This window comes from Anguilla anguilla, chromosome 5 (genome assembly GCF_013347855.1).
Source record: "Anguilla anguilla isolate fAngAng1 chromosome 5, fAngAng1.pri, whole genome shotgun sequence".
In the NCBI taxonomy this organism is placed as follows: domain Eukaryota; kingdom Metazoa; phylum Chordata; class Actinopteri; order Anguilliformes; family Anguillidae; genus Anguilla; species Anguilla anguilla.
In genome coordinates this window covers 43,054,211-43,081,756 of record NC_049205.1, presented here as the reverse complement: position 1 = coordinate 43,081,756, position 27,546 = coordinate 43,054,211, and the positions used below count along the sequence as shown (strand labels likewise).

Genomic DNA, 27,546 nt, shown 5'->3' with positions numbered 1-27,546 from the left:
TAAAATGAGGTTATGTCGTTGACTGCATTGTGCAGTGCTAACTGTTAGTGCTTTCTTGTCGTTGCAAGACAGCAACTGCGTATTATCCAGACCCCCAGTACATTTCCATGTATTTTAGCCTCAATAGATGTCCTGAAAGAAATATAGGAGCCTAGGCAAAATCATGCAAAGTTATGCAAATTCAAATCCTGGAATGTGTTATGCAGGAATTGTATTAACATGAAGGGGCAAAAAGTCATACAGGAACACGTTCCTATTTTCTGCCCTAAGGCACCATTACTGAAGTGTATTTCCTGATAAAAACGATGAAATTTACCATAGAACTGAATTACAATGAAAGCTGCCTGTGTTGAATTAGAACTTCCTGACTAGGGAGTGCCGGGTACTTTCCTCATGACTGTTAAAGCAAAAAGTTTGGAGACCATTCAAAATTTTTGCATACACTTTACCTACCAAGATAAAGGGCATCCAGGGTTGTGTAAAAAAAGGGAAAAAATCAGTTAGTGTTTGGTCCAACATTATTGTGTGTGTTAAATATCCACTGGGACAGACATTTGCTTTGGTGTGTTATTGGTTTGTTCAAAGCTGACTTTCCCTTAAGTTCACTTGCTAATGCTCATTAAATTTTACCCAGAAAAATGCCAAGTTAATATTATCATATACACATTACATACAAATGTTCTATTTCAAATTGTATGTAAAATACTGAATATTTAATCATATAAAATTAATGGTGCAATAAATCCTTTTGGAAAAAAAGCATAGAAAAATTTGAAGACCAGCAGGTCATAAGCACTTCTTTAAGCGTATATTTAGCAAACGTGTCAGCTGGTTAGCAATCAATCAATAAATCAACCAATCAGGAAATACAATTATTTAAAACTCAGGTTTCCCATTTCTTTTCTTTTGCATACATCTTTGTAATGAAATATGTGGAATATTTGCAACTAATAAACTAATACCACAAGTGACAAAATGCAGTGACCTTTATCTTACCATCCACACACAGGAGGTGTACTGCCAAAAGAGGAAAAGATATTGGGCTGTAAACGCAACTTGGGTAACCTGGGAGAACATCATTTCTGTTTGAAGGAGAAAAAAATGCTAATTGGTTCGTCAGACGGGGACGAGAGTAGGTGATAAGGAGGGAGCCCCAGACAACCGTCCCCTAAACAAGTGCATCCTGGGATGCCAGCATGCTTTGTATGAGACAAGATAAGAATGAAAGGAAGGCTAAGAGGACATTCACAGGCAAATTAGGGCAGTCTCGAGAATCTCTATAAAGGGGTGCAAATTCTCCTACGAGCAGAGGCGCCCCGCTATCAATGCAAAGATTTACTGTCAGTTGTCAACGAGAGCTAATTGACACTTTGGCTTGTAAGACCTGACAGAGAGTACAAAATGTATTTTCACCCTAAATACCCAGAAATCATGATATGATAGTCAATTAATGACAGGGCAGTAGTTCAAAACTGTGCTTCTGAATACATATTTAAATTATTTCATGTAGTTTTTAATTTGAACAAAAATGGCTAAAAATATTAATAATTTGTATCGAGATACTTTGGCATACCAATAACTTCAATGTGCACTCTTGTAATCTGCCACAAAAATGTACCCACCACAATTTATTTTCCAGATAAACAGAATCATCATTAGAACAAGTTTTTATTCTGCGCTCAGAGTTGTCACTGTTATTCTACTATTTAAGTAAGACATGCCAGCCATGCTAAAGATGAAAACAAAAGAAATGTGATTGCTCAGCCACTGAGGTACAGTATTGCAATCCTTAATTGGAGAGAAAGCTATCAGCGGCAGTCAGTGCCTGTTGTCTTGTGTCTGCCACTTCCCCAGAGTGATCAAATATGCAAATATGCACTAAACAATCAAACAAAAGTGCTAAAATTGTGTATGTACATATATAGCCTGTAAATCAGTGTGTGTCTGAAATCACTAGCTGTGCTAACACCAGTTGTAGGTAATAGTGCAGGAAGATTTGGTGGATGCTGGCTTGTGAACAATAATGACTATCACAATGTCAACATGTGACCGTCATATTGAATTTAAGGTTAATTTAAGTAAGCAACAACAAAAAGCAGCAGACAATCAAAATCATATAACTGTATTCCCCTGAGAATATCTGCATTTTATTCACAGAAATTGTGTTAGCTAGCCAAAAGTTCAAATTAGTGTTTATGAGCAGTCTTGTAGTGCTAGATAATGGTGGCCCTATTTATAGCGTCATTTGGCACTAGAAATCTAGAAATATATTTGAGTCTGTGATATATATTGAAATGTATAATTTGGTTAAAAATTCACTCTCCGTAAGTTGTTTCTTTTCCCATGCGTACAAATGTTTGCATGAAACCTTTTTCCAATCCTTTGTTGCCAACATACACTGATATTGACGAGATCTTTTTAACTACACTTTCAAATTCTAACCTCAGACCTTTAACATCCAACATGGTCATCTAACGATGTGCAAAAAAAAACCCCAAAAAAAACAACGACTGCAACCACAACCTCCGTGAAGGTAGTGTTTTGGTCTCAGTGTCCAGAAAATAAGATTGATGACTGCATAATTCTGTTCTAATTGCCTTCGAATGCTCTAATTTCCCATCTGCGCCTTTCTTGGCTGACAACATAAACAACATTCCTGAAGGAGAGAGAACAGTGGCAACTCCAGCCAGGAGAAAAGGCCCGGCTTATCAATCACAGGAAACACAGGCCCTATTCATTATACGTTCAAATGGGTTTTTCCCCCTTCTTTTTTTGTCAAATCAAATCATTTTTATTTTCCGATTCAGGCAGAGCGTCTACTGTCGCCCTGACCCCCGCTTGTGAGGCCTAAGTAAATGTTCTGAGCGGCGGGCCACACCGGCTGCTCGGCTGGAGGAAACTTCACGTTCTTTCCGCTCCACTTGGCCTTCACGTTTCTAAAGTACTTAATGTTGCGGCTCCATAGCCGGCGTGGCGTGAACGGCGCTCTCGCCCAGGGCCCCCATTGTCCCCGGTTTCCCTCTCGTTAGCACCCTTGGCCTTTCATTGTCTTGGCTCACCAGTGTCAGGTCAGGCTTGGTGTAGGCCTCTCCTCTGCTGAAGGCCCCCTCCTTTCCCATTTGCGGATCACTAAACAGGACAACTGCTCTATCCATCTTTTCAGGGCCTATTGTAGAGCCACCCCAGGTTGAGCGAGGGTCTCTTTCAGGGGGAAACCCTTTCTCCTTTTTTTGTCTCCATTTTTGGGGGAGTTAAAGACCCCCCTACACACACTCACTATGTGTCTCTTTTGGGAACCCCCTTCTGCCCAATTTTCAAGACTGACTTGATATCTTGATATGAAGAGGATTCTGGACATCAAAGCTGTAGATTGACAGGACCAGACAGGGGTATGGAGTGGGGTGGTGGTGGTGAGGATGTGGGTGAGGAATTTGAATCATACATTATTTTGATATTCCCATAAAATTTCATGCTCATTCGCAAAGGCAAACAGTCTGTTTCTCACCTGAATCATGACTCAGTGGGTTTTCTGGTGTTAAAATATACTGAAGATATAACCCTGTTCTATTCTGTCATGACCTCCTTTCACTTAAACTCACATAGTGAAGTTATTAATCACCAACTGGCAATTTCCCAGACATTCAGAAACCTGGTTTGGGTTTTGCCACTGCTATAAGGTCAATCAATAGCCTAGCTGCACGCAAGGTTAAATTATGAAAGTCAAATCACAGCTGTCAGCTGCGCCCCACACAGTAAACAAGTTGTATTTTTTTTCACGTAAAAGCTGACTAGAAATAGGTGTTATCTTTACTTGTGACCACTTCTAAATTTCACAACAGTACATGTCCATATCTTATAAAAAAAATTTAAGGGGAAAAGCAGTGTTGCATATAAAATGTCTTTGGACCAGCAGCACATACCCCAAGAATGGGGGATTTAAAATGTGAAAGGTTCAGTTGTATCATTTAATCTTAACTCTCCACCAGCCTTGACAGGTCCCTACATACAGTAGGTGCATTTAAATTCTTAGGCACTCACTGTATTGTTGAGGGAGGATGAGTCAGGCAAACAAGAGCCTTCATGGAAGTCCTGCCCAGAGGACTGGGCTGTGCCTAGTTCCCATGTCTGTGTGTCATTAAACTATCTCAGCAGCCCACACAAGGCAATCACCTTTCAAACAAGTGTGTTCTGAACTACAAGTATGCCAACAAGTATATACTGTAATGTCAAGATTTGTACTTGGAAAGAGTTTTGAGCATGCATCAGCACATGGTTGCATGTGCACTTAATTACCACTGATTATTGTGCTAAAACCATGAATACAATCATTTATTTTTGTAACCACTGGCAAAAAAGCTAATTATCAATTGCAAGTTATATATCTTAATTGTTATGGTTCATGATACATTTCCGATATATTTCATGAAAAATATTCAATATGGAATTGTATAAGTGACAGTAGCAATAACTGCAATGAACTAGCCACAGATTAGAACTTGCTAGTCACCAGATAACTAAAGATAACAATGTCAATGCAGGCAAAAATTCAGCTAACACTGGCTTGGTCAAATATCGTGATCACATAGTGAATGAATGATAACTAGCTGAGCTATTTCATTTGGTAGGTGGAAGGACCACCAGCAACCAGTCAAGTACTTCTGACTTTCCTGTTAGGTCAAAGGTATTCTGACAATAGTGATGATGTCATCAAATGTGTTGCAAATGGGTCAAAACCGATGAATATGTATGGAAGTATAAAAATGGAAAATACACAGAAAACAAGCATGCATAACAGAACACACCCTTATCATGTTTTTTCCAGTGGTTGGTACTTGTGCAAGGGACAGCAAAGGAATTTGTTGGCTCTAAGGCTTGTTTCTATAGAAGCAGATCGATCCTGACTGGACAGAATCACTTAGTAATGTGTTGGCGCTGCCTGCTTTGATGAAGCATTCTTCATGCTTTTTCAAGAGCCAACGAGGCAAAAAAATTGCAATCATAAACATTGACATTTCATGGAAACCAAATTTGACAGATTGTATTTACACATAGAAATGTCACTGGCAGGCACATTTGAAATCCTATTTTATGAATCACTAACCAAGCACTCAAATTAGATACCTGCCTACCCTGATCTTCCTTTGAAGCAAGTTCCAACAGAAAGATGAGGGATCAGCTAAAATTCCAACTGTTATTGTCTGTTTTTAAAGCCTATGCCTCTGTTTAAAGAAACAGTGCTTCATATTTTGTTTTAACCCAGTCTTTTCCCTTTATTTAGACTCAGTTCAATTGTGTAGTAATCTTGCCTTCTTGCTGTGACACCTTTCATCAATACAGACTAGAATGTGCACTGAATGTGCTGCAAGGACGTGCTTCTAGCCACCACATATATTGACTGCCAACTGTGCTGGGAAGTCATTGTATCAGAGGGCTGCTCTTTATGTGCAGGTGGCACGGTCTAATTGTGGACACGTAACTGACCAGTACATTCACTGACAATGTAAGATTAACAATCCCATTAACTGAAACCCTCTCTTGGTGGTACTAGAAATAATTATGTATCATTCTGCAGGGCTGCTGGGCACTGCCATAGTCAGAAGTGACACAAATCTGTGGGATGCATCCACACACAGAAACCTAGTGTCATTGCCTGGACTTTTCCCAGAAGTTATTGATAAATATATATTTTTAAAGGAAACTGAGAGAATATAAGTATGTATTTAGTAATGGTACACATATTGAAATTTGTAATGATTAAGAAATCCATAAAATATTTTTGCTACTGATGTTGGAATGACATGGACCGAGGAATACTTTTTTGGAAGCAGATTGTATCAGGTATTGAGTGAGATCTTTGGGGAACATGATACTGTAGAAAGTGCCAGGATTATCTGCTCCTCTGCTCTGCTGTAGTCTCTGTGAAACTGTCTAAGAATAGGGAGAACTGGACCGGCCTGTGGGAGAATCCTTTTTGCTAGTCAATCTGGTTACACTATGGAAATCATGTGCTGACAGGAAAGGTGACAGGGAAGTTTCCCAGGGAACATTGTCATGCTGAAGTACATTGCAAGGGAGGAAGGAATGTTGAAGTCCTTCATCTTAAATGTGCAGTCCATATACAGGGAGTCACAAGTGGTATTCTCAAAGGGGATTTTCAGGCCCAAAATGTGTCAGAAGGTGTCGTTCTTGCTGATCCTGAGGAACAAAAAGTGGGAAACAGTGGGACACGTACAAAAAAAAATAATAATAATCTATTTGGTGACTTCAGATTAAAAGTTCCTGCAACCACAACCATACCCATATGCACATGCACAGAGACAAATTCAGCCAGCCCTATTTCCTTGTCCAAAGCTCTAACACAACACAATATTTCAAGAGGCAATGAATTATGACCTTATGGAATGCATAACATGTACTGATATGTCAGGCATTCAGTTATTACATGCATTAAATGCCTCCAGCTATGTAGATACTATCAAGAATTAAAATGTAAACATTAAAATGTTATATAACTATAATATTTATTTATTTATTTATTTGATTGAGTAAGGCTACAGAAATGTCAGAATATTTCAAGATCATTAAAAATAAAACATCCATTATGAATCATGCTACTGTCAAATCTGCCAGCAATCATACTGTATAAGTGAAGTGTCAATATAGGCAGCGACCATACATTCGGTGTAATAAAAAAACGTGGCTTCTTTTTTGTAATCAATGGACCATAAAGCAAGGTAAAACAGAGTAATTGTTTACTTCAGAGGAATGAGCAGATCATTCATACATTTGCACAGGTACATCTCGGACACTTCCGACAGGGGCTGTGCGGTAATCTTGTCATAATTGCTGGATAAGCCCCTGCATGGTTTTTCTTCCCTTTACCAAACCTGCAGTCAAGGCTAATTATAATTTTAGGAGAAATTTCCTTGGAAATGGGGGAGGGCCCAAGGGGAAGATTACAGAGGCGACTTTGTGTCTGTCACCAGCGCATTTCCTAGAACCTGAAGCGTGAACGATCCTGCAAGAGACCACCAACCACCCCCCACACCCCCAGCTTGCCTCAAACCCCTGATCCAGCACATCTATCTCTGGAGATTACCCTGTGTATACAGACCCTAATCTGGCCTCTCCAACTTGAAAGGAGCAGGGTCTTCCACTGGTGCTCTGGGAAAAATCACACCGCAGAGACTCCTCTGTTGGTCTGGGTTGGGTATTTCTCCTGTGGGGTTTGCCGTGGGCAAGCTCCACACATTTTGATCCCTGGGATTAGGAGTTGGATTTAATGCTCTAGAGTTATATGGGACGCACATCAATTTCAGGAAGCAAAGCAGTAACGCTCGTCAATCACAGCTGGAAAAAGGATGACGGAATGATTATATGTTGAGAATATGCAGCTCATTAACAAGTTTTTATGTTTATGTAGTTCTATGGTTGATTTTTTGATGCTCCCCATTCATAATCACCGTTACAGTGTGTTTGCTGAAAATACTTTCATGGCGTGTTTTTGTTTTTGATTACTCTTTTTGTTACAAAGAACTCCTTTAGATGATGCTGAAAAATAGACATGATATTCTTTTTAAAATATGCTGAATATTTTAAGAAATTACTTGAGTTAATTTCATAGAATCTTATCATTTAAAAAAGGTAATTGTTTTGCTTTTAGTTGAGGACATAAACATCCTTCTTGGTTTTTAGTTATGTGTCTCCATAGTCAAACATTTGTCTCCACTAATTTCCTTGGAATTATCGATTTGGTGTCTGAATACTCAGGTCCTGGGAATATGGAATGTGTAAACCTTTAGGTCACTAGCAGCATGTGGAAAAATCCAAATGCCACAATAAACAATCACAAAAAGTTGCAGAGATCCTGGGATGCCTGAGCTCCACCCTGAGGTTCCTGAAACAACAGCACAGCCATTCATCTTAATTCCTCTCCCCTAAAGGGCTTGTAGTTTGGCCACCTGTGAGGTGAACGGGAAATCCATTTTATACCACATTCATCTTCATCAATGAATACAAATCTGCTCCAGTGCATTAGCATACAAATAACAATAAAAATTCTTGCCTTTGACTCCGCTCTTCTGGACACCCCGCACCCAGGAGGAACCCCACCCATATGTAGTCTGATCAGTTGCTGGCAAACTGAAAGCCAAGGGCAAAATAATCACATTTCCCTGTTATGGTTTCATGAAGAGCAGAATTGTTGTGTAAGTTGCAACTATTTGAACGACTAAAGATTGAAAAGATAAAGAGTCCAAGCATCAGAAGCAGACAGATACTGGACTTAATAAACGTTTGAATTAGTTTGGTTTGGTTCACAAATAAGTGTACGTATCTATTTTTGTGTTCATCGGCACAGTTTGCTGAGTTATTGTGGTGACTACTGAGTCCAGGCTAGACAGTCATAGAGAACAAATCGTCCAAACAAGACGAACATTCACGGAGCCTGGCCCTGGAGATCTCAGTAGTACAAAAGTTCATGCAAAACCCTATAAACCCAGCACACCCTCATCATCCTATTACCAGGGGGTTTGCATGAATCAGCATCATCCAAGAGCACACAATGATACACAGACAGGAAGGTCACCTTGCACATATTTCACAGTTTTGTTTTCTCATTTTTACTTTTGATTTATATACTGTAGGGATATATTTCAGTGCAAATATGTATTTGAGAGGGATGCCTTCCAAGTCTTGGCTGCTCAACTATGCTCCTCAGCTACATATTTCCAAATGTCTGGAATTTGTTGGAGGGTTTAAAAGTTTATGTCTAACAAGTGCACACGTGTATGGCTAATAGAAGTACACATGAGTACAGTATGCAAGTGTCTTTCCACACTTCTTTCTACGTAACTCATGAAGGTTCCAAAAATACATTCAATGTGTATGGGTTAGCAGCAGCCAGAGCAGCTCTACAGCATGTAGTTGAATGATCCTGAAGATGAACCTGTGAAAACAGGCATGAGACCTACCTGTGTTCAGTTTACACCAGATAAACGGCATCGTTTTGTAAGGGATCTATAGCCCATATTATTGTTTTTTTTTCTGTTGTTTTTTTCTCTTTCTTTTGAAACCTTTGTTGAAGAAAATGAGACAGGTTTACATCCTTCTTTTGAGTTCAGTGCTTTGGCTCACTATCACTTAAAGTGTAAACTGTGGAGTGGTGGTTTGATTTATGGCCACTGGTTGCAAATGTAGTCAAAAGATGGAATGGGTTGGCTGTTAATCTCTGATTCCCGTTACATGGTACTTTAACACTCCCTATGTAGCTGGCTTTCCATTATATTGTCTGATTTAGTGTCACGTCAATGCTTGGACTACTTTTCGAGTTGAGATTTACTTTCTGTGATGTCATGGGTCATGATCTGTCCGTAGGAAACAATGTGGAGGGTGCAACAGGGTCCTAAACTATGATTTGGGTTCGGACAGAAAACCCAGTTAGCCGCCCCCCACTGAGCCATGAAGACCCCAGACTCTGCTGAGGCCTGGACACTTCCTGCTTTCAGTCCTCTGTGAAAACCCGGGGTTCCTGTCACCAGTGGTTCATGTTTTAGAAACCCTTCACACTGAAGATTGAAAATTATGTTTCTGCCTCTTGAAATCGGAGGGGGCCTTGGTGTTCTTCAGAGACTAGAAACGCCACAGAAATGCAGCGAGGGTAAAACTCAAGCAGTCTATGGCCACATATTGTACTTTAACAAATAAATATATCAAAACCAGGATGGCTAAATATGAACATTACCTTCCATATGTTCTTTCAGGAATGTTGCATGTGCAGCATTTAAGATGCATACTTGTTCCATGTATTCTTTGCTAAATGGGGTGTATACAGAAAAAATTGTATCTGTTTGAAGGGATATTAGTTTGATATCTCAGGTATATATAAACTTAGCTCTCTGCATTAATACAATCAAACCCTGAAAATAAGAAAGGTAGGAAGTGAACTCATTGTGCCTACAGGGACAAAGTAATCTAAAGATCCAGTACCTGAAAAGTCAGTCTGAGGACAATCAAGTGGACAACCTCTAACGTGGCCCTCATTAGCTGTTTATTTGTCCTTTGGAATGCCTGAATTAGCCTGGTTCTTAGGAGCAGAACAAGCCTGGTGTCTCCTGAAAGCTGACGCAAAAATAATTCACATTGTGCCTTTGGGCACACAGGCAGAAAAGCGAGTCACCGCCAGGCCATGGGAAAATTTCTGACTTCTCACATCACCCCTCCTACACCGCTCATTGGTACTTGGGCTGGGCCTGCATGTGCACACACACGCACGCACAAACGCATGCTAACATGTTCTCCACACGTTGTCAGCACGGTGTGTGCGACGGAAACAGTGAGCAAGCCCTCCCTCAGGCCCCTTGGCCCTCAGACAAGCAGTAGAGCTGCTTGTCACTCTCTTTGCTTTTCATAACCCTTATGCTTTTCATAATTATGCTTCTCCTTTTAATATACTATACTCATACTATGCATGAAGGATTTGACACACAAGACTCTCAGACTTCTTTCTGCTTAATTTGCATACAATAGCTTCAATGGTTTTTTTGTGCATGAGACAGTTTTTATCGTTCCTTTCTGTCTTTTGGTATTGTATGTTGAATCAAATATGTACAGCTGCATGTTATAGAGCTATAAAAAAAGTATAAAGGGAAGATGAACAGTGCAGCACCTGAGCTTTCTTGCAACAATATTCTTAATGCATGTCATCCAGATTGTTAGGCATGTTAACTCCATTTCAGCTTTGGACATATATCTCCACCTGTAAGCCAAAGATGTAGGATACAGTACACACAGTACACCTTATTAGCAGTTAAAGAAACACCTACTTTGTTGCCTGGAAGGGCTGAGTAGTCCTTTTTCTGGCCCAAGGGTCAGAAGGGCCATTTATTGTCAGACACCTCAATTTCCCATTCATCCAGAGGACAGTCCAGGGGCAGGGCGGCTCTTAGCGCCACAGAACACGCATACGACTGCTGTCCCCCGCGGATTGCCTCATCCACTCCGGCCCTCTCTCTTCGAGGCCAACTGTCAACCTGCACACTTGCGACCAGCAGTGATTGATCTGTCCCACAACCTCGTCCTCACTTGTCACTTGATATAGCGCCTCAGAGAGAGAGAGCCAGCTCAACCTGAGCAGAGGAGCAACGCGGAGGCCTAATTACATAGGTGAAAAGGTGCCCCACCTGACTCACACACAAGAACGTAGCGAGGCACTGCCCTGGCAAGATTCCGGCCAGCCAAAGCCAACAGCACCAGTTCCAAGCGGATGTTTGCTCAGCAGTAAGTCACCTCTTACGGCCACCTGACAACCGCTATTCCTTTGATTAAAAGCAAATTCAAGATAACTGTGCTTCCTGCAGAGTAATAGAAACCTAATTAAAAAGAATACTTTCAACCACATCTGGCTTGGTGAGTTGAAAATGTTATTTTATGGCTAAATGGCTAGAAACCTTAAAATATATGTGGAACAATGCACATCTGGCTGGTCCCCAATTGACAGTAAAAAATCCCCCTCCCCCAAGAGTCACCTCATACTCCATACAATGAAACATTTAAACATTAAAGCTAACACTTTAAATTACCCTCCACAGACATTTAAACATTAAGACTAACAATTTAAATTATCCCCCACAGCTGTATTTTTGCCAGTTTAATATGCCATGCTATTTTCTTGGAGATGAAACTGTGGCCAACCGTCTTCCCACCTATTTTATTCCCATCAATCATAGCAAAAGCCCTGAAGAATAATTTGAAATATACTCAACCAATGAACCAACTCATTGTTGCTGTAGCCTTTATATTTGCAGAGTGATACACAAAAAAGCAAAATGTCGTATTTTTATACACGACACCGCAAAATGTTTGGCATTAAATAAACTTTCATATTGCATTTTGTCTTCTTTGCACTGATGTAAACTCTGTTAAGTGTTGAATTAACATTACATTTTACTGAATCTTTTTTCTCACCGGAAAAAAAACCCGAATTACTTTTCAGGTCCTTGGAGCGATGAATGACATGATATATGTGCAGTCAAATAAAGCTATCATTTTATTTTGACTAAGGCATCCCCTGAGGTGAGACAAATAGTGAGCAGTATGAAACAACCCAGAGTCACAGTGCATTTCAACATCTCCAATGTGCTTGTGTTTCAATATAAAAAATTTGTATGTTTTGTCATCAGAGGAACTTCACATACACACGTCTATGAATAGTTACCCTTCATAATTGCACATTTCTGCTTCTTACACCGAATAAAATCAGAAATTCCCATGTCCAAAGAGCAGACTGGGTAGCGGGCATATATATAGAAAAGGCACTTAATAAATTCTTTACAGCAATTTTGAGATAAGACTGGACGTTATGCACTCTAATAGCATTCCTCTTTTAGTGTAACATATTTTAAATAATTATAATAATAATAAAATAATTAAATAATTTTTTTAATTATAAATATTTTTTCAAATTGAATTTAATTTCCAGTAGTAATCGATGTCATATTAACTTGGTGGTAGCTACATGCATGCTTGTCATAGAGACTTACAAGACTCAAAATTAATTGTAAAAGTATCTTGTATCTTATGGTTGGTACATAGCGGCATATGGGTCGAAAGGTTCTGTGGCTTTAAATGCTTCCTTTCCCCAAGCAGCTTCACTTCCTATAATTTTTACCGTAATCCTTACAGTAATGGCCACGTTAAAAAGTCACATGGTCGGGCAGTTATTGTCTTCATTGAGTAGGAGAATGAAAAGAAAATGTAACCTCTGTGTGTGTGTGTGTGCGTGTGTGTGTTCAATACAACATCTGTGGTGCTCTGTATTTTAAGTTATGTTTTGTTATTTGTCAGTCATAGTGAATGGCATGATAGTTTTAAAGAAGCAGGTGCTTTTAAGAATCAGAGAAGATTTGCGTGTATTTGTTTGTTTTAATAAAGGTATGACGCATTATAATTTCAGTATTGACTCAAGCTGCAGATTTCATTAATTTTACATCTAATTACACACTATTAAGATTTTGTTTAACATATGGCATACATTAATTGTATGTTTAGTGTAATGCAGCAAGGAATTACTGTTATCCCACTAAGTGTGTTCTAATTTTGTGGCTTCTGTCACTTCTGTCTGTTTCATAGCTTTGGTCAAGAATTAAATGATCTTTTTTGAAAGAACGTGCAATGATCTTATGAAAAACTTTTTAAACACACACGCACGCACACACACGCGCGCACACACACACACACACACACACACAATGATCAGGGCAGCATGAATTTACAATATTTCAACTAGTTCATCCTTCAACATCATAATTTATCCTATAACCCCATAACCACGCTTTGTTGTTTAAAAAGTTACCCAGTTCCGCTGGGAACATTCCGGCCTTAGTGATGCGTCTTTGTTATAGGTTTTATGGTGCACAAAACGCTGGTAACATGGTAGAGATCGGAATGCAAGGAATGTACAAGACTCCAATTTATGCTCAAGCGACAGTAGCTTTTAAAGTGGTAGTGACCGTATTTCAGTGTAGGCTATATTAGCACTTTGTAAATGGTTACAAGCTGAAATAAAGAAATAAATAAAATACGGGTTTGCCTCTTCAATAATTAAATAACGCGTGTATGAATTCTGCAGTACTTAATTTTCCGAGCAGGAATGAATTCACTGCGCACTTTATTCATTTGTCCTAGGTACTTTTAGTTTCATTTCGTACACAAAGTCTTGTACAGACCACCGGAAAAGCTGCATGCTGTAGCCTATTTATAATAATTTAAAATGATCAGCAGTGGGTTGCTTTGTCAAGCGAATTAGCAATCAATTGTTATCGTATTGATATGAATTAGCGCGTTGTTTTAGTAATGCTATTTTCACGTTCTCTTGAGTTAATTTGTAAATTTCCGTTTAAGGGCTGAAACCATAGTTCTAATTGTTCGTCATAATAATAAACGTAAATAAAAATAAATAAATAAATGAAATATCACGCGCCTTCCGTCACTGTATGCCTAGCTATTTGCTGTAATAAAACTGTGTGCTCTATTGTAAATCCTGCAAGACATGTACCTTCATGAGTGATGGTGTAACTTTTTACACGGCCCCTTACCAATAGACAGCATGGTTGTGTGTCTGCTTCATTTCCGTGTAGTAGCAGAAGTTAGTCCCATTGGTTTAAAGTAATTTCGGTTTCTTTCCAAATTGGGCAGATGGAGCTGGGGTTCCTCTAAAATATTGACTTTACCACTAACTTTAGCCATTATTGCTACACTAAAAAGGAAGTTCTGCACATTTTGTGTCGGAGTAACAGTAGACAATTTGTCCTATGCAAAATTTAACTATTTAAAAACCCAACATGTCTTTACGTAGTAGCCCACTGCCGTTGTGTAGGCTAATAGGCTATCGCACATGCAGATGTACAGACATGCATATTCGCAATTTCTCTATGAAACGCCTAAATGATTTTTCACGTTTTGTTGCATTTCCGTGTTTGTTTTCCATTATGGGCTTGCAAATAATGTGTACGGCAATATATCTGTGTCAAGGATCCAGAGAATAAATATGAAAGTAAAGGTAATCTTTAAAGCTGTAATGTCATGTATCGTTGGTGTTAAGTACAAAGTCTTGCCTACTTATTGAAATATATATATATGCAGTGTGTATTATTAAATAGTATCGATGCTACTTGAAAGCTTTAGAGCTTCAAAGTTTTTAATAAAAACTTAAGCTACATATTGATGTCCTGCCATATGTACAGATACGCACTTAAAGCACATTTATAAAGGCTATGGGTAGTTCTGTGCAACAAATGAAAAAGCTTTCCTAATGGAAATTTTCTTGCAGATGACAATATCGTCAATGTGCCTCGTATACCGCCCCCATCAGCCCCCTCGCAATACACAAGCATATCCCCTAGCAGGCCCGCCGCCACCACGAGAAAAAGACCTCCCATCATTGCCATATCTAAGCAATGTTCTGGCGGCGATGGGAAGGACTAGAAAAACGTGTGGGATAGCTCTTTAAGACTAATACCCTCCTCCCTGTGGCCTCTCTCTCTCTCTCTCTCTCTCTCTCTCACTCTCTCTCTCTCTCTCTCTCTCTCATGCTCGCTTTGCTTTGATCTTCCCTTAACAACAGTAACGTCATAGCAGAGAGCTCTTAAGAAGAGTTTTGTCTGGAAGAGCGAAGTCCTGGAACCTCCAGAGGGCACACACAGCAGTAGCAACGCACAGCATCCGCGGAACTTTTGCAGAGCGTTCCCTCTGAATCCTTCGAAAGCCCAAAGCTCCAGCTGCCCAAAAGACATGGAACCCCAGCTGCTGTGCTGTGAAGTGGAGATCAGAAGAGCTTACCAAGACGCTAACCTGCTCACTGACAGAGTGCTACAGACAATGCTAAAAGCAGAAGACACTTACCTCCCCTCTGCAAATTACTTCAAATGTGTCCAGAAAGAAATTGTGCCTTACATGAGGAAAATTGTTGCCACATGGATGCTTGAGGTTTGTGTTTTTGAAAAAAAAAATACAACAAAACAAAAAATGTATTTGGCTACGCGTAATAATTCTCCATGATTCTGCCTCCTGACATTTCTCGCTGTGCCCTTTGGACCCGTTTTAATGTATTGGAAATATAGTTTTTCATGTAACACTGCTACAACTCGGGCAGCCACTTCATAATTTTCATGAAGTGTTGTTTGGGCACACGCATATACTCTTAGTCGTACTGTTTTAGTCATTAATGACTTCTGCCTTGAATGTTTATCTGCCGTTGTACCATTAGCATTGTTACAGCGTAAAATGTATTCCTGGCGTTTGCATTGTGCTGTTGTTACTTATTTGTTTGTCTCATAAAACAGTTTTGCAATATTATTTTTTGTTTCTTTACCTTGCCTGGAAGCTTAGAAAAATGTTTTTTTATTATTATTTTATTTTAAATCAATGTACACGTATGCAGTGCAACTCGTGCCAGTAATATGCGCCATCTTTGTTCTCGTGTGATAAAGTATTTAATATTGTAGAAAAATCTGTAATAATCGATTTACTGGCATTTATGTAATTTATGCACCGAATAGTCCTTATTTCAGTCACTCTTAAAATTATACGGCGATTTGGAAAATAAAACGTTTTATTTCTGTTGATAAAGTTTAGTTATAGCTCAACAAACGCAGTTTACGTACTGAGTTTCTACAGATCGCTTCAGAAATATGGTAAATATTATTAAACTGGCCCACTGGACTCTGATAGAATTTATACAGCGTGGAAGTACACATGTTTTGCAACATTTACATGTCGGTTATGTTCATATTATGCTTGTCTGTATATTTTTTATTAATTTTTGAAGTTGCGTGTCATGAGGAGATCTAAATGTCGCATGGTCCCTGCGAATAAGCGGGGTCTTTTTATTTAAGTTATTTTTACTCATTATTTACGTAAATATTCGGAGTGTCGTGACATTATGCAATAAAGCATACACCAATTGACATTTTCATGTAATTTTCAACTACTGTAACAATTTTAAAATATTTTTAAATATTTTTTGAAAAGATGACGAACTATAAAATTCTTCCCGATTCTTGAACTGGACGCCACCTTTGTGCTTGAGAAAGCATGGCTAGGGAGAAAAAGGCGAAAAACTCTTTTGATAATTTTGGTACAACTTACTGCAGTTAATGCATTTTTTCAAAGGTTTATTCTAGGCCTATTTTTTATACCTGATTATTATATGCAATAGGTAGCCTAATGTATGCATTGCGTTTTATCAATAAAGAGTTGCGTATTTTTGTTGAGTTCATAGCAACAATGATTTGCTATATTTATTTCTCTCTTGTATATTGTAGCCTATGTATAATGCAAAAGGTTAAAGAACGTATATGCACTTGCGTTGTTTTAATTAGTTTTGTGCAAGATCTCTAAAGGTGTTTTCTTTTTGATAACAGGTCTGCGAGGAACAGAAATGCGAAGAGGAGGTCTTTCCTTTGGCTATGAATTATTTGGACAGATTTTTGTCTGTGGAACCCACAAAGAAAACCAGACTACAACTACTGGGAGCAACCTGCATGTTTTTGGCCTCCAAAATGAAGGAAACTATCCCGCTAACGGCAGAGAAACTGTGCATATACACCGACAATTCCATCCGACCCAGCGAATTATTGGTAAATTGACTTATGAATAAGTGTTCTCTTAAACAACTTCGCATATGCACTTTTGCATATTATATTTCATAATATCATCACAAATCTTCACTTTAAAGTGCCCTGTGGGTTTTTTTTTTTTTTTTTGGTTATGTATGGGTGGGGGCACGTGTTGCATAACATTTTGGAATTATAGTTTAAATTAGGGTATTATTTGGTGGTCAACACACTCACTGGTTAAAAACGTGCCTGTCTTTGTTGATATTTGTATTTATAAAACGAATCATAACTTGAGAGTTTTAAGAGACTTCCTTAATTGGACTGTAGCCTACTGCTGCCCACTCATTTAGAGTGCAGTGTACCATATTTAAAACCGCAGAGCGACACTACCCTCTAGCGGTGTAAATGTGTATTTGTATGGGTACTGATTTTTCTTCTTTGTAATGTAAGCAGCTGTGCTCACTCTGTTCTTTCTTCCTCTTTCCTGCAGCAAATGGAACTACTAGCATTGAATAAACTGAAATGGGATCTAGCCTCTGTAACTCCCCATGATTTCATTGAACATTTCCTCTCCAAACTGCCCATCCACCAGGACACCAAGCAAATTCTACGCAAGCACGCCCAGACATTCGTGGCTCTGTGTGCAACAGGTATGCATGGGAGTCACCTGGCCATCTGCTAACACTGCTGCCCCCTGGTGCGCGATGGGGAGCGTTCTGTCCTCTTTTGTCTCTGCCATCATTGGCTTTTGTGCAGGGCAAATGACTTAGGGTGATGTTGTGTGTTTCCCCTGAGATGTAGGAGTGGATTACTAAAAAAAAAGGTTCTGAAAGGTAAGCAATTCAATTGATATTCACCAAGGAAATGTCAGTTTCCTTTGGCTTGAAGTGTGTGTACAATGGCATGATTTGTTGTGTATTACTTAGTAGTTGTAAAAATAAGTTCTGGCTATTCCATTTCTTGCTGTGTATCTTTTCATTTCAACTTTTTTCAAAGGATTTACATTCATGTGTGTGCTGGATTGCAATGGTGGTTATCACATTTTCCATACATCTCCATTTTACCTCCACATTTACCTCTGTATTGCTGCTGTGGTCCTGAGTTACGAGTTGGTCTTGAGTTGTGTGTTATGCCGCCTGATCATGAAGTAGAACGTTGCCATCACCCCTTGCAAGCCCTTGTGCAATCCTCATTATCCATTATAGTGTGCAGCATATATGAAATTTACTCTTTGTTCATTGTACAACGACAAGTTTAATAAAAGTGGATGAAGGTCTAATTACAGTATGAGGTATTGCAGGAATTCTACCGCTAGGCGCAGCAGTTTTCTTGTTCATTTGACTGTAAAGGCAGAGTAAATTGGGGGCAGTTAAGTATCTTATCTGCCCTTCTTCCTTGTTGTCTTTAAGTTAATAATGGCAGACAGAAGCAGTGGGGGGGTGGTGGGGGGGGGGGTGGGGTGGTCCGTCCTCATTGCGTTGCGTTCGGTGGGCGCGTCTTATCATTGCCGGGCCCTGCGGCTCACAGCGTGGCAGTGCCCTGTGGCCCCGGGACGGGGTCCTTTGACGTCCTAAAAGCAGATGAAAGGGGCTTAGAAAGGCATTCGGTCAGAGCGCGCGGCGACGCACTGCGCCCGTTTCCACTCCTTCACAAATCCTCTAAGCCCCAGCCGAAGGCCGGCGAGTGGAAGCCTTGCTTCTGGGAGCGGGAGGAATTTCACTCAAGGTGATCTGAAGGAGCATTCCTCCTGTGCAGCTTTTGAATCCCCCCCCCCCCCCCCATCCTCCTTTTCTGAGAGGAGTGAATTTGCGCGAAGGAAGTTCCTTTGTGCCGCGGCGGGTCAGAGGGAAAGCTTCGCTTGTGGTGCTGCTCGGAGTTAACACTTAATTGAGGGGAAAGGAGCGTGCTCTGGCAGGGCCCTGTCGCACACTGTCTGTGGCTTAGAGAGAAAGGGTCAGTCCTGGGGAGGGGGGCTGTGGGGGGGGGGGGGGGGGGGGGCTGCAATTGAAGGAGGACAGGAGAGAAAACCTGAGCTTTAATGAATGGCGAAAGTTGGTGTGAAGCAGAGCTGAGGTTTTTAATTACAAGAGAGGCTGCACAAAGCCACACAGGCAAATTAGGACCAGTCGTATTGCAGCCGGGTGGGTGGGTGGGGTGGGGGGGTGGGGGGGGAGGGGTGAGGGGGAGTGAAAGGGAGAGAGAAAAAATTCTGCATTGTGATAAAAACACTAAATTAAAGAAAAGTGTTTTTATGCATTATTTACTTTCTTTGTTTGACTGAAGAATCCCTTCCTAAATCTCAGAAGTAAATAAAGAAAGGCTATTAGCCTTACTGGGAGAGGGAGCCGCAGCACCCCTGGCTGTATGGAATGTGGCAGGGTAGCCTAGCCTCAGGCGCAGTGCATAGGCAACTACAGAATTACATTGTCCCTTAGATAGGTTTATTTATATGGCTGTTTTTAATGTTCTTCATTGTTATTTGTTAATTAGCACCCTGTCCCCTTCTTATTGTTAATTGTATTATTATTGTATGCTTTGGTAGTGTAATGCCTTACTGATGGTCATGGCAATAGAGTTTAATTGAAATGAGATGCATTTATAGAGAGAGAGTACATACTCTCAGTACAGTTCCTGTATTTCTGTTTTTGTTGTTGGGTGAACTATGACCCTGGTATGCAGCCAGTTTCAACCAGTTGTACCTTTAGCCTCCAAAACCAAATGTTGCTTTCATTTACATCAATGAAACATTAGCAGTCCAGAAGGAGGGGGCATATGTGCTTCTCCTCCCCAGTGAGGCAGCCAAACAGTCCGGCCTCACTAGGGGCCACCGCAGCTCATGCCCTCCCCCTTTTTGGGAGGGGCATTGTATAGGTTATCAGGGATGTGGGCTAAGCCAAAGAGGGCCTCCATAGCCTTTGTGTTAGGTCTAGTTCATCTGACCACCCACTCCCTTCTCTTTGGGCTCTTGGTAGCTTAGGGTGGGCCAACAGCAACCAACAATGGTGCCACCATCTTTTCCTGTGGGCAGAGGGGACATCCAATTACAATCTTCTAGTGCCTCATAATTAATATTCGGAAATAAATGGTTGACACAGTAGTTAAATCTGTGTTGTTTATTGACTTGGGCCAAGCTATGGCTCAATAACAAACTACTGGAGATCTTTAAGAATGAACATAGCAGGATTGTGGTAGGAGTGTGTAGAGGCTCATTTGGTCCTTGATGATGGGAAGTATTTGGGAGTGCAGTGTCATCAAACAATGCCTGAAATGTTACTAGATCCCATGCATGTGTCTCTTGGATGTTTTTTTTTTCATGTTTGTTTTTAAGGATTTAAAGTCTTGGTGGTATATTTTGTAAATCCAAGTATGATAGATGTATGCATGCCTGTGTTCATTCTTGTGTGTGCATGCAGACGAGCGTGCGAGTATGTGTGCATGTATGTGTATATGGCGTGTGTGTGTGTGTGTGCGTGTGTGTGTGTGTGTGTATGTGGGAGCTGCAGTGGAAAACATTGAATGAGCTAACATGTTAATTGGAGAGTCATCCAGGACCTACATTACAGGCCCCTGGAATCAGGCTATCCCACAGCTGGTCAGCACAGTGTGACTACAGAATGCTCCCAATTGTTCCACATTCCTCTCAGGCCTACCATTATGCAGCCGTACCACATGATATGAGCCCCCACCTCCCCCTCCCTCACCCACAACCACCCACGTCCCACACTTTAAAGCAGTAAATGAGTAGAGAAAGGTCCTTTGACTTCTACTCACTTTTGTCTCGGACCCAGCACTCCTTCATGTCTTTTGCATTGTGCTGTCCACTGGTGAGGCTCCTCCAAGACTGTGTGTGTGCGCGTGTGCGCGTGTGTGTGTGTGTGTGTGTGTGTGTTATCAGATGCCTTGTGGCTGGGTCTCATCGCTCGCTCTCTTTTCCGTGTGTTTCCCCGTTTCAGACGTCAAATTCATCGCCAGCCCTCCTTCCATGATCGCGGCCGGCAGCGTGGCGGCCGCCTTCGAGGGCCTCCGACTCAAAAGCACAGACAGCGCGCTGTCGTCCCGGAACCTCACCGAGTTCTTAGCGCGGATCATCAAGAGCGACCCGGTACGTCACCAAGCCTCCTTGTGTATTCACAAAAAAACGAATCGCTAACAAAGGCTATAAGTCCACCCGCTATTTTACATATGTACCTTGTGTGAAATGTACCAAATTCTCCACTTTTCTGTGGTAAAAGAGTGGCCTCCAGCTAGCAGAGAGGCTACCAGGGTGAAAGGCTGCCCCTTTCCGATTTTTGTCTCATGACCATATTTTGTTTTATTATTCGGGGGCTGGATGGAGGGGCAGGGTGGGTGTGTATTGCCAGCTTTTAGAACAGTCACTGTGCTGGAAGACAGTAGATGAGGCCCAGCAGGTTGCCAGATCATGAAAATGTGGCCAGTCAATGGGTCGGTGAGAGGAGATTCCAATGCGATCATCCGCATTAGAATGGCTGTGTTCAAAATCTGTGATGACACCCCTGCCTCTTTGTTTCGCGGCTTGGAAGCAGGAGGCTAGGCTCTTGTTGGCTTTTAGAGGGGGGGTGGGGGGGTGGTGAGGGGGGTGCGAGAAAAAGCAAGGAGAATGGGGAGAGTGCCAGAACGCATGCAAATACTTGTGTCGATGAGGGCGACCTCTTGTTCATCAAAGTCTGTCGACATTTGGGACAATGTGTGTAAAGAGGGGGGCACTCCCCCCAGTAATGGGTGGTTGAAGGGTGGGGGCAGTCATAAAGGACCAACAGGTTGGAGCTGTGGAATCTGTTCTCAACGCATGCCAGGGTTTGCTACAGAAGGCTGGTATATGCAGGAAGAATTCAATTATTCCCAAGTAACTATAACTTAAGCAATATGTATATACGTGTATATGTATTATAATGCCAATTTGACATTGTTGACTACATGACTAAATCCAGAAATATCAATGTTTAAGGCTTACTTCTCAGATAGTATCCTCAAAGTTTAAACAACAAGAGGACTTTTGTGAAAGTTAAAAAGGCCATTTGATTATAACTTTTTTAAGCCTTATTTTGACATCGGCAGGGATCCAGTTTCCTGTCGGCCCTTTGATCCTGGGTAATTAGAGTCCAAATCATTAGAATTAGGTCCCTGAGGGCAATCCTTACCCGGCCTGAATAGAGCCATCCCTCTTATCCTACAGCCAGTGAATTGCTTTACCTTCCATTGTTTTGGGGCCAGGAATTTGCTGGAGCAGATTGGGTTTCTGGCCTTTCATGGGGCATTGTCTTCTTCCTAATCCTCCCACACAGAAGCACAGCGGCTTCATGTGCTCACATTGTTCCTCTACTGGTCAGCTACACACGTTGAGAGCAGAAGCTCTCATCAGATTTTATACCTACCAATCTACATATCTATATCTATGTCTGCGCAGCCACGTAGATATATTTCTATATGTGTGTACCCATAGAATTAAGGGTATATTAAAAGTATTTGAGCATAATAGCTTGAAATGTTTTTGTATTAGGGGCTTTAACTTCCTCACCGCCCTCACAGCATAAACAGCATCACAGTGCACTGAAAAATGAGGAATAGAAGAACTGACAAAGCACCGGTGAATAGTGTCCACTTTTGAAGCCAGAGTGAAAGAATGCAGTAGGCCTCTGGCCTTTCCTCCACGCTGGCCCATTCACAGTCAGTCATGCGAATGCTAACTCTTCTGAGGGGCCACGTCTCCTGCCCAAGTGGCTTCTGGGACTGGGGCCTTACAGAGGTCAGGGAGATGTCGGACAACGGCTCTGCACTGGCTGGCCCGTGATGTTATTTGTAAATTTGCAGCGGTGGACTGTGCCTAACTTGTGGTGTGGTGTGGTGTGGTGTGGTGTTGTAGTTTAATCACCAGAGGGTCGTTGGCTTAGTTATGTGGGGGACTGTGTTCAGAAAAGTAATTTTACACACTCTCTCTCTCCCTCATTCTCTCTCTCTCTCTCTATCTCTCTCTCTCATACACAGGATTGTCTTAGGGCATGTCAAGAGCAGATCGAGTCCTTACTGGAGACCAGCCTTCGGCAGGCCCAGCAGCACAACGTTTCCTCGGAAACCAAGACCGTGGAAGAGGAGGTGGACCTCTCCTGTACTCCCACAGACGTGAGGGACGTGAATATTTGAGCAGTCCGTCAGGCGCAGGGGGGGTCCCGCCCCGGCGGGACCGCCACGGAGAACTCTTCAGGAAGAGGATCTTGTTGCCCCGGCAACTGCCCAACACACACGCTATCACAGTCACCCACCGGCGCGCACGGCCCCGGCGAAGCAGCGCCGTCAATCGTGACGCTCCGTTTTGCCCAGAGGGCCCGCGCTGAAGAAGGGATGGAGGATTTGCTTCTTTTCATCGCCATCGCCATCGCCATTGACATCACTCTCCCTTCCCTTTGGCCTGTGGATAAAAAAAAAAAACGATAATGAAATTGCCCTAATTTTCTTTTAAATAACAGTACAACTTTATTGAAAAAAAGATTTAAAAAAAACAATATTCGTGCAACTTACAATATGCCACACAAAAAAAATGACATTTACACCAGAATTTTGTTTTCCATTTTAGAGACTTTGTGCCTATAAGTTTATCGGGCAGGAAAGTGGGTTGATGTCATACTTCAGCATGTCAAACCATTTTTAAAATGAGAAGAGGTTTGTTGTTTTCCTGCTTGCTTAGATAGTACATTGTTACACTTCTAAAAAATCCCTTTGTTTTGCAGTCTAGGCCTCTGTGTTATCTGCTTGCTCATGCGTTTGGTCACTTTATTACATTGTTGTCTAGACTATTTAAAATTCACTGTCCTTAGTGTTTGTCCTCTTCAGGTTTGAAATGGTATTGTAACTCTATAGCATATTTTTGTTTAGCATACGTCATTATATGTTATTCCTTTGATGGCTGTGGATTACTAGTGCTTTTTGCTTGTAAAAATGTAACCATTAACACTGCCTGTGTGAGACAGACTTCACCCACTCGTTCGAATCTTATGTATTTTAGTGGTGTTTGACTGCTACCTATAATTTACTCTGTACAGCAGCCAGCAGCTAGGCACGAGACAATAAGCTGACTTATCATTAAGCTTCGATCCACAGCCTGGCTTTGTAGAAATCATTTCTGTCTTATTTTCTAATACCATTCCATTTAAAAGCACTTTCAGTCAGTTAACGCAGCGCTGGCTATTTTGACAACCATGCAGGACGTTCAGAGAGAAAAATGGAATGGTTTAGGAGTAACGGCAGGCTTGCCTCTGCGCCATGGAGCAGGTCTCTCTTTCACTATGGTGTTATCTGGAGAAAGCTGCTGGGAAGCCCGACATAACCGGTGCATGCTTAGGACCAGTCACAGTGTTCTGGGCTCACCTGTTATTTCCTTAATGTCGAAAACAAGATTACACACACACACAACGCCGTCCCCACAAGTCGGGGCAGTGTGTGTACAACCGAGGGCACAGCTTTGTATTTCCTATTGCCTGAATTGCATTGGAAGCTTAAGCGTTTGCAACACTAAAGTGTGTAATTTATAGTTATATTAAAGACTAATGACTATTTATTGCAAAATGCTCTCCTCTCAAGGCCAGTACAGAGAATGAAAGGATGCTTAGTTCTTCTTTAAATGATTATTTGAACCTGCTAATCATATGATCGTTTGCAAACTGTTATAGGACAGGGTTTGTTTAATGCAATGAGAGCTTCACGTTGCTGGGCCCTACTTAAGAGAGGTATTAGAAAATGTACAATAAAACCGCATAGTTAGACATTGTACAGAAACTGGTGTACTTGGGGTGGGGGAAAAGGGTAAAGGAAAAAATAATTTTTCGATGTGTTTTCCCAACCTTCAAAATTAAAAACTTTAATGTGGCTAAAAGAGGATTTTTGCACAAACTTGGAAGATGTTATTTTTGTCATATTTCTAGAGAGAAGTGTTTGGGGTTAAGCTGGAGGGGAAAAAACCGTTGAAGTTGCTGAGGGGAGGAGATGGTGTGGCGTAAGCGCATTGCTGCCGAATCAAGGTGTTGATTGTACAATGAGAATAAAAATGGGAGTGTACTCTCCTCATATTGAGCTGCTATGGAGATATTCCCAGCAAAGTATGATGACTTTTAAATGAAAAATGGAAAAAAAAATGAAAAAAAGAAAAAACAATGCTTTTTTTCTTGTATCTAAGTGTTTTTTGCTGCTATTTGTGGATCATTTTTATTACAATGTCAATATACTGCCATGTAATAGATTTTAATTTTCTCATAGAAAATTGTGATTTTATTGACATCTTTGTTTTTTGTAGTTTTTTTATGTGATCAGTTTTTACTTAATGTGATTTCTGCGCTATTCCAAAAAAAAAGGAAAAAAAGAAAAAAAAGTGAAAATAGACAAAGGTTCCTGTTTTTTTTCACGATACCTCATTCAACAGTCAAGACTTATTGTTAATGTAGTCTGGGTTATTTGCTTTTATTTTTAATTCTATTTTATTTTTGTTTATTCAGTGCCTGATAATTCTGTCTTCAGCTGCAAATTAAATGCATTTATCATTATCCAAATGGGTCCTGCAGGGAGAGAACAGGGAGTGTGGATTGAAACTGGTGCCATAGCAAACCTGATTATTATAACTCTTTGAGTTTTAAACTGTTTCATTGAAAGAGACTGTATTCCCCCATATTAGGCCATTGAAGGCCCCCCCTTTATATTTATAAAGCTTTTGTACAAATTCAAAGCAGGTATGATGGGACTTGTAAATGCCATGTCTACTTCTAAAGCCATAGTATGTTTTTGTGATAGTAACTTAACACAGTAATGTACCTGATGTGGTCTTGTCTTCAATGCAGGTGGCCAGGGACATGGCATTTGTAACTGAGTGTATTTTACTGCACAATAAATTTGAAGTAGATTCCATCAATACCACCACTATTTCTTTTTCTCCCTCCTATTTGAGAACGTCGTTTTTCTGTCGGCGAATTTTCCTTTCAAGGGGCGTCCAGTGTTTGTTTAGAGAGATCAGTGCAGAGGGAAGAGTTATAAGTATGTGTTTCAGTCCTCCAACTGGTGAGAGAAAAACTTTCACAAGCAAGCTAAGTTCCTGCTTTGCCAGCAGGAGTCCAGTAAACCACAGATAAGGTGCTGCTATACGTTTTGCTAGAAAGGGCAGAAAAATGATGGAACAGTCTGACTGCTTGTAAAGCTGTTATTTAAGTTGGGACCCAGGGGGACCTGAATATTTAATTTTCGGTCCAGGAACAAGAATATTTCTTACCTCAAGAAAAAAAAAAGTTAAAAAACAATATCTGTGACACCTGTTTATTGAAAAAAAACTGTCGATAAGAAAACATGACTCTTTCAGTGTTCTGTATGTCCATCTTGTGAAAGAGAAAAAAGAGAACAAATCATGGTTCACGTGTTAAATGTGGCAATATGGCCCCTCTTGGCCCAAAATCACTGAGGGACACTGCGTAATCAAACTAGTCTTCACATCCCTAATGAATAGTCAGCAGTTTAACTTCACTTATGGTATGTTGACTGGGCTGCAGTCCTCTTTGAGGCCATGTTGCTCTGTGCCGTTGTCCAGGAACTGAGTTTGAAGGCCAAAGGTTGACTGCAGATCTAAGATGCAACATAACTCATAAATCATTGGCTTTTTTTATTTTTATTTTATTTTATTTTATTTTTTTTTATTTTTATTTTTTTACAGTCGCTGGTCTTAAATGCACAACATTTGACTTACAGACCTGTATTGAACATGTTTGAAATGTTGGCATAAAACAGAATTAAAAATTAAAATTCGAAAAACCATCATCTATCCATCTCCTGTGATTCTGTATCACATTGTTCACACTGTTGCATAGTTTCTTTTTATATGCAGTACATCATTTAAGGACATTTAGATTTTAGAGGTCATATCAATTTAAGACACAAACTCACATATGCACATGCGCACACACACACACACACACACACACACACACACACACACACACACACACACAGTAGATAAATTGAGAGGATTTTACTTATCATGTTACTTTAATCAAACTTGGAGAAACATAACATTTATAGTACTTCACTAGATATATCTGCATTATTTAGTACATGATTCTGGTAGACTTTAGGTAGGTGGGTCTTACATAAAAGCATAACAAGCATTACTTACATACAAAATAAGACCGTACCAATCTAGGTGACCCCATATATATATATATATATTATTTGTGTGTATATATATATATATATATATATTTGTGTGTGTATATATATATATATATATATATATATATATATATATATATATATATATGTGTGTGTATATATTTGTGTGTGTATATATATATATATATATATATATATATATATACACACTTTGGGTGGGGGGCAGGTATTCTGTGTGTGTCGGGAGTGATGGAGGGGGGTTAAGTGCTAGCATGTG

General features: G+C 40.5%; 1 protein-coding gene across 1 annotated transcript; it reads left to right on the top strand.

The window, feature by feature from the left end:
• Positions 1-14,288: 14,288 nt before the first annotated feature.
• LOC118228076 (G1/S-specific cyclin-D1) lies at positions 14,289-26,920 on the top strand. Its single transcript, XM_035419306.1, has 6 exons — positions 14,289-14,557; positions 15,122-15,483; positions 16,920-17,135; positions 17,605-17,764; positions 21,068-21,216; positions 23,118-26,920. The coding sequence occupies exons 2-6, from the start codon at positions 15,289-15,291 to the stop codon at positions 23,271-23,273; spliced, it is 876 nt and encodes a 291-aa protein (XP_035275197.1). The 5' UTR covers positions 14,289-14,557; positions 15,122-15,288; the 3' UTR covers positions 23,274-26,920.
• Positions 26,921-27,546: the final 626 nt, after the last annotated feature.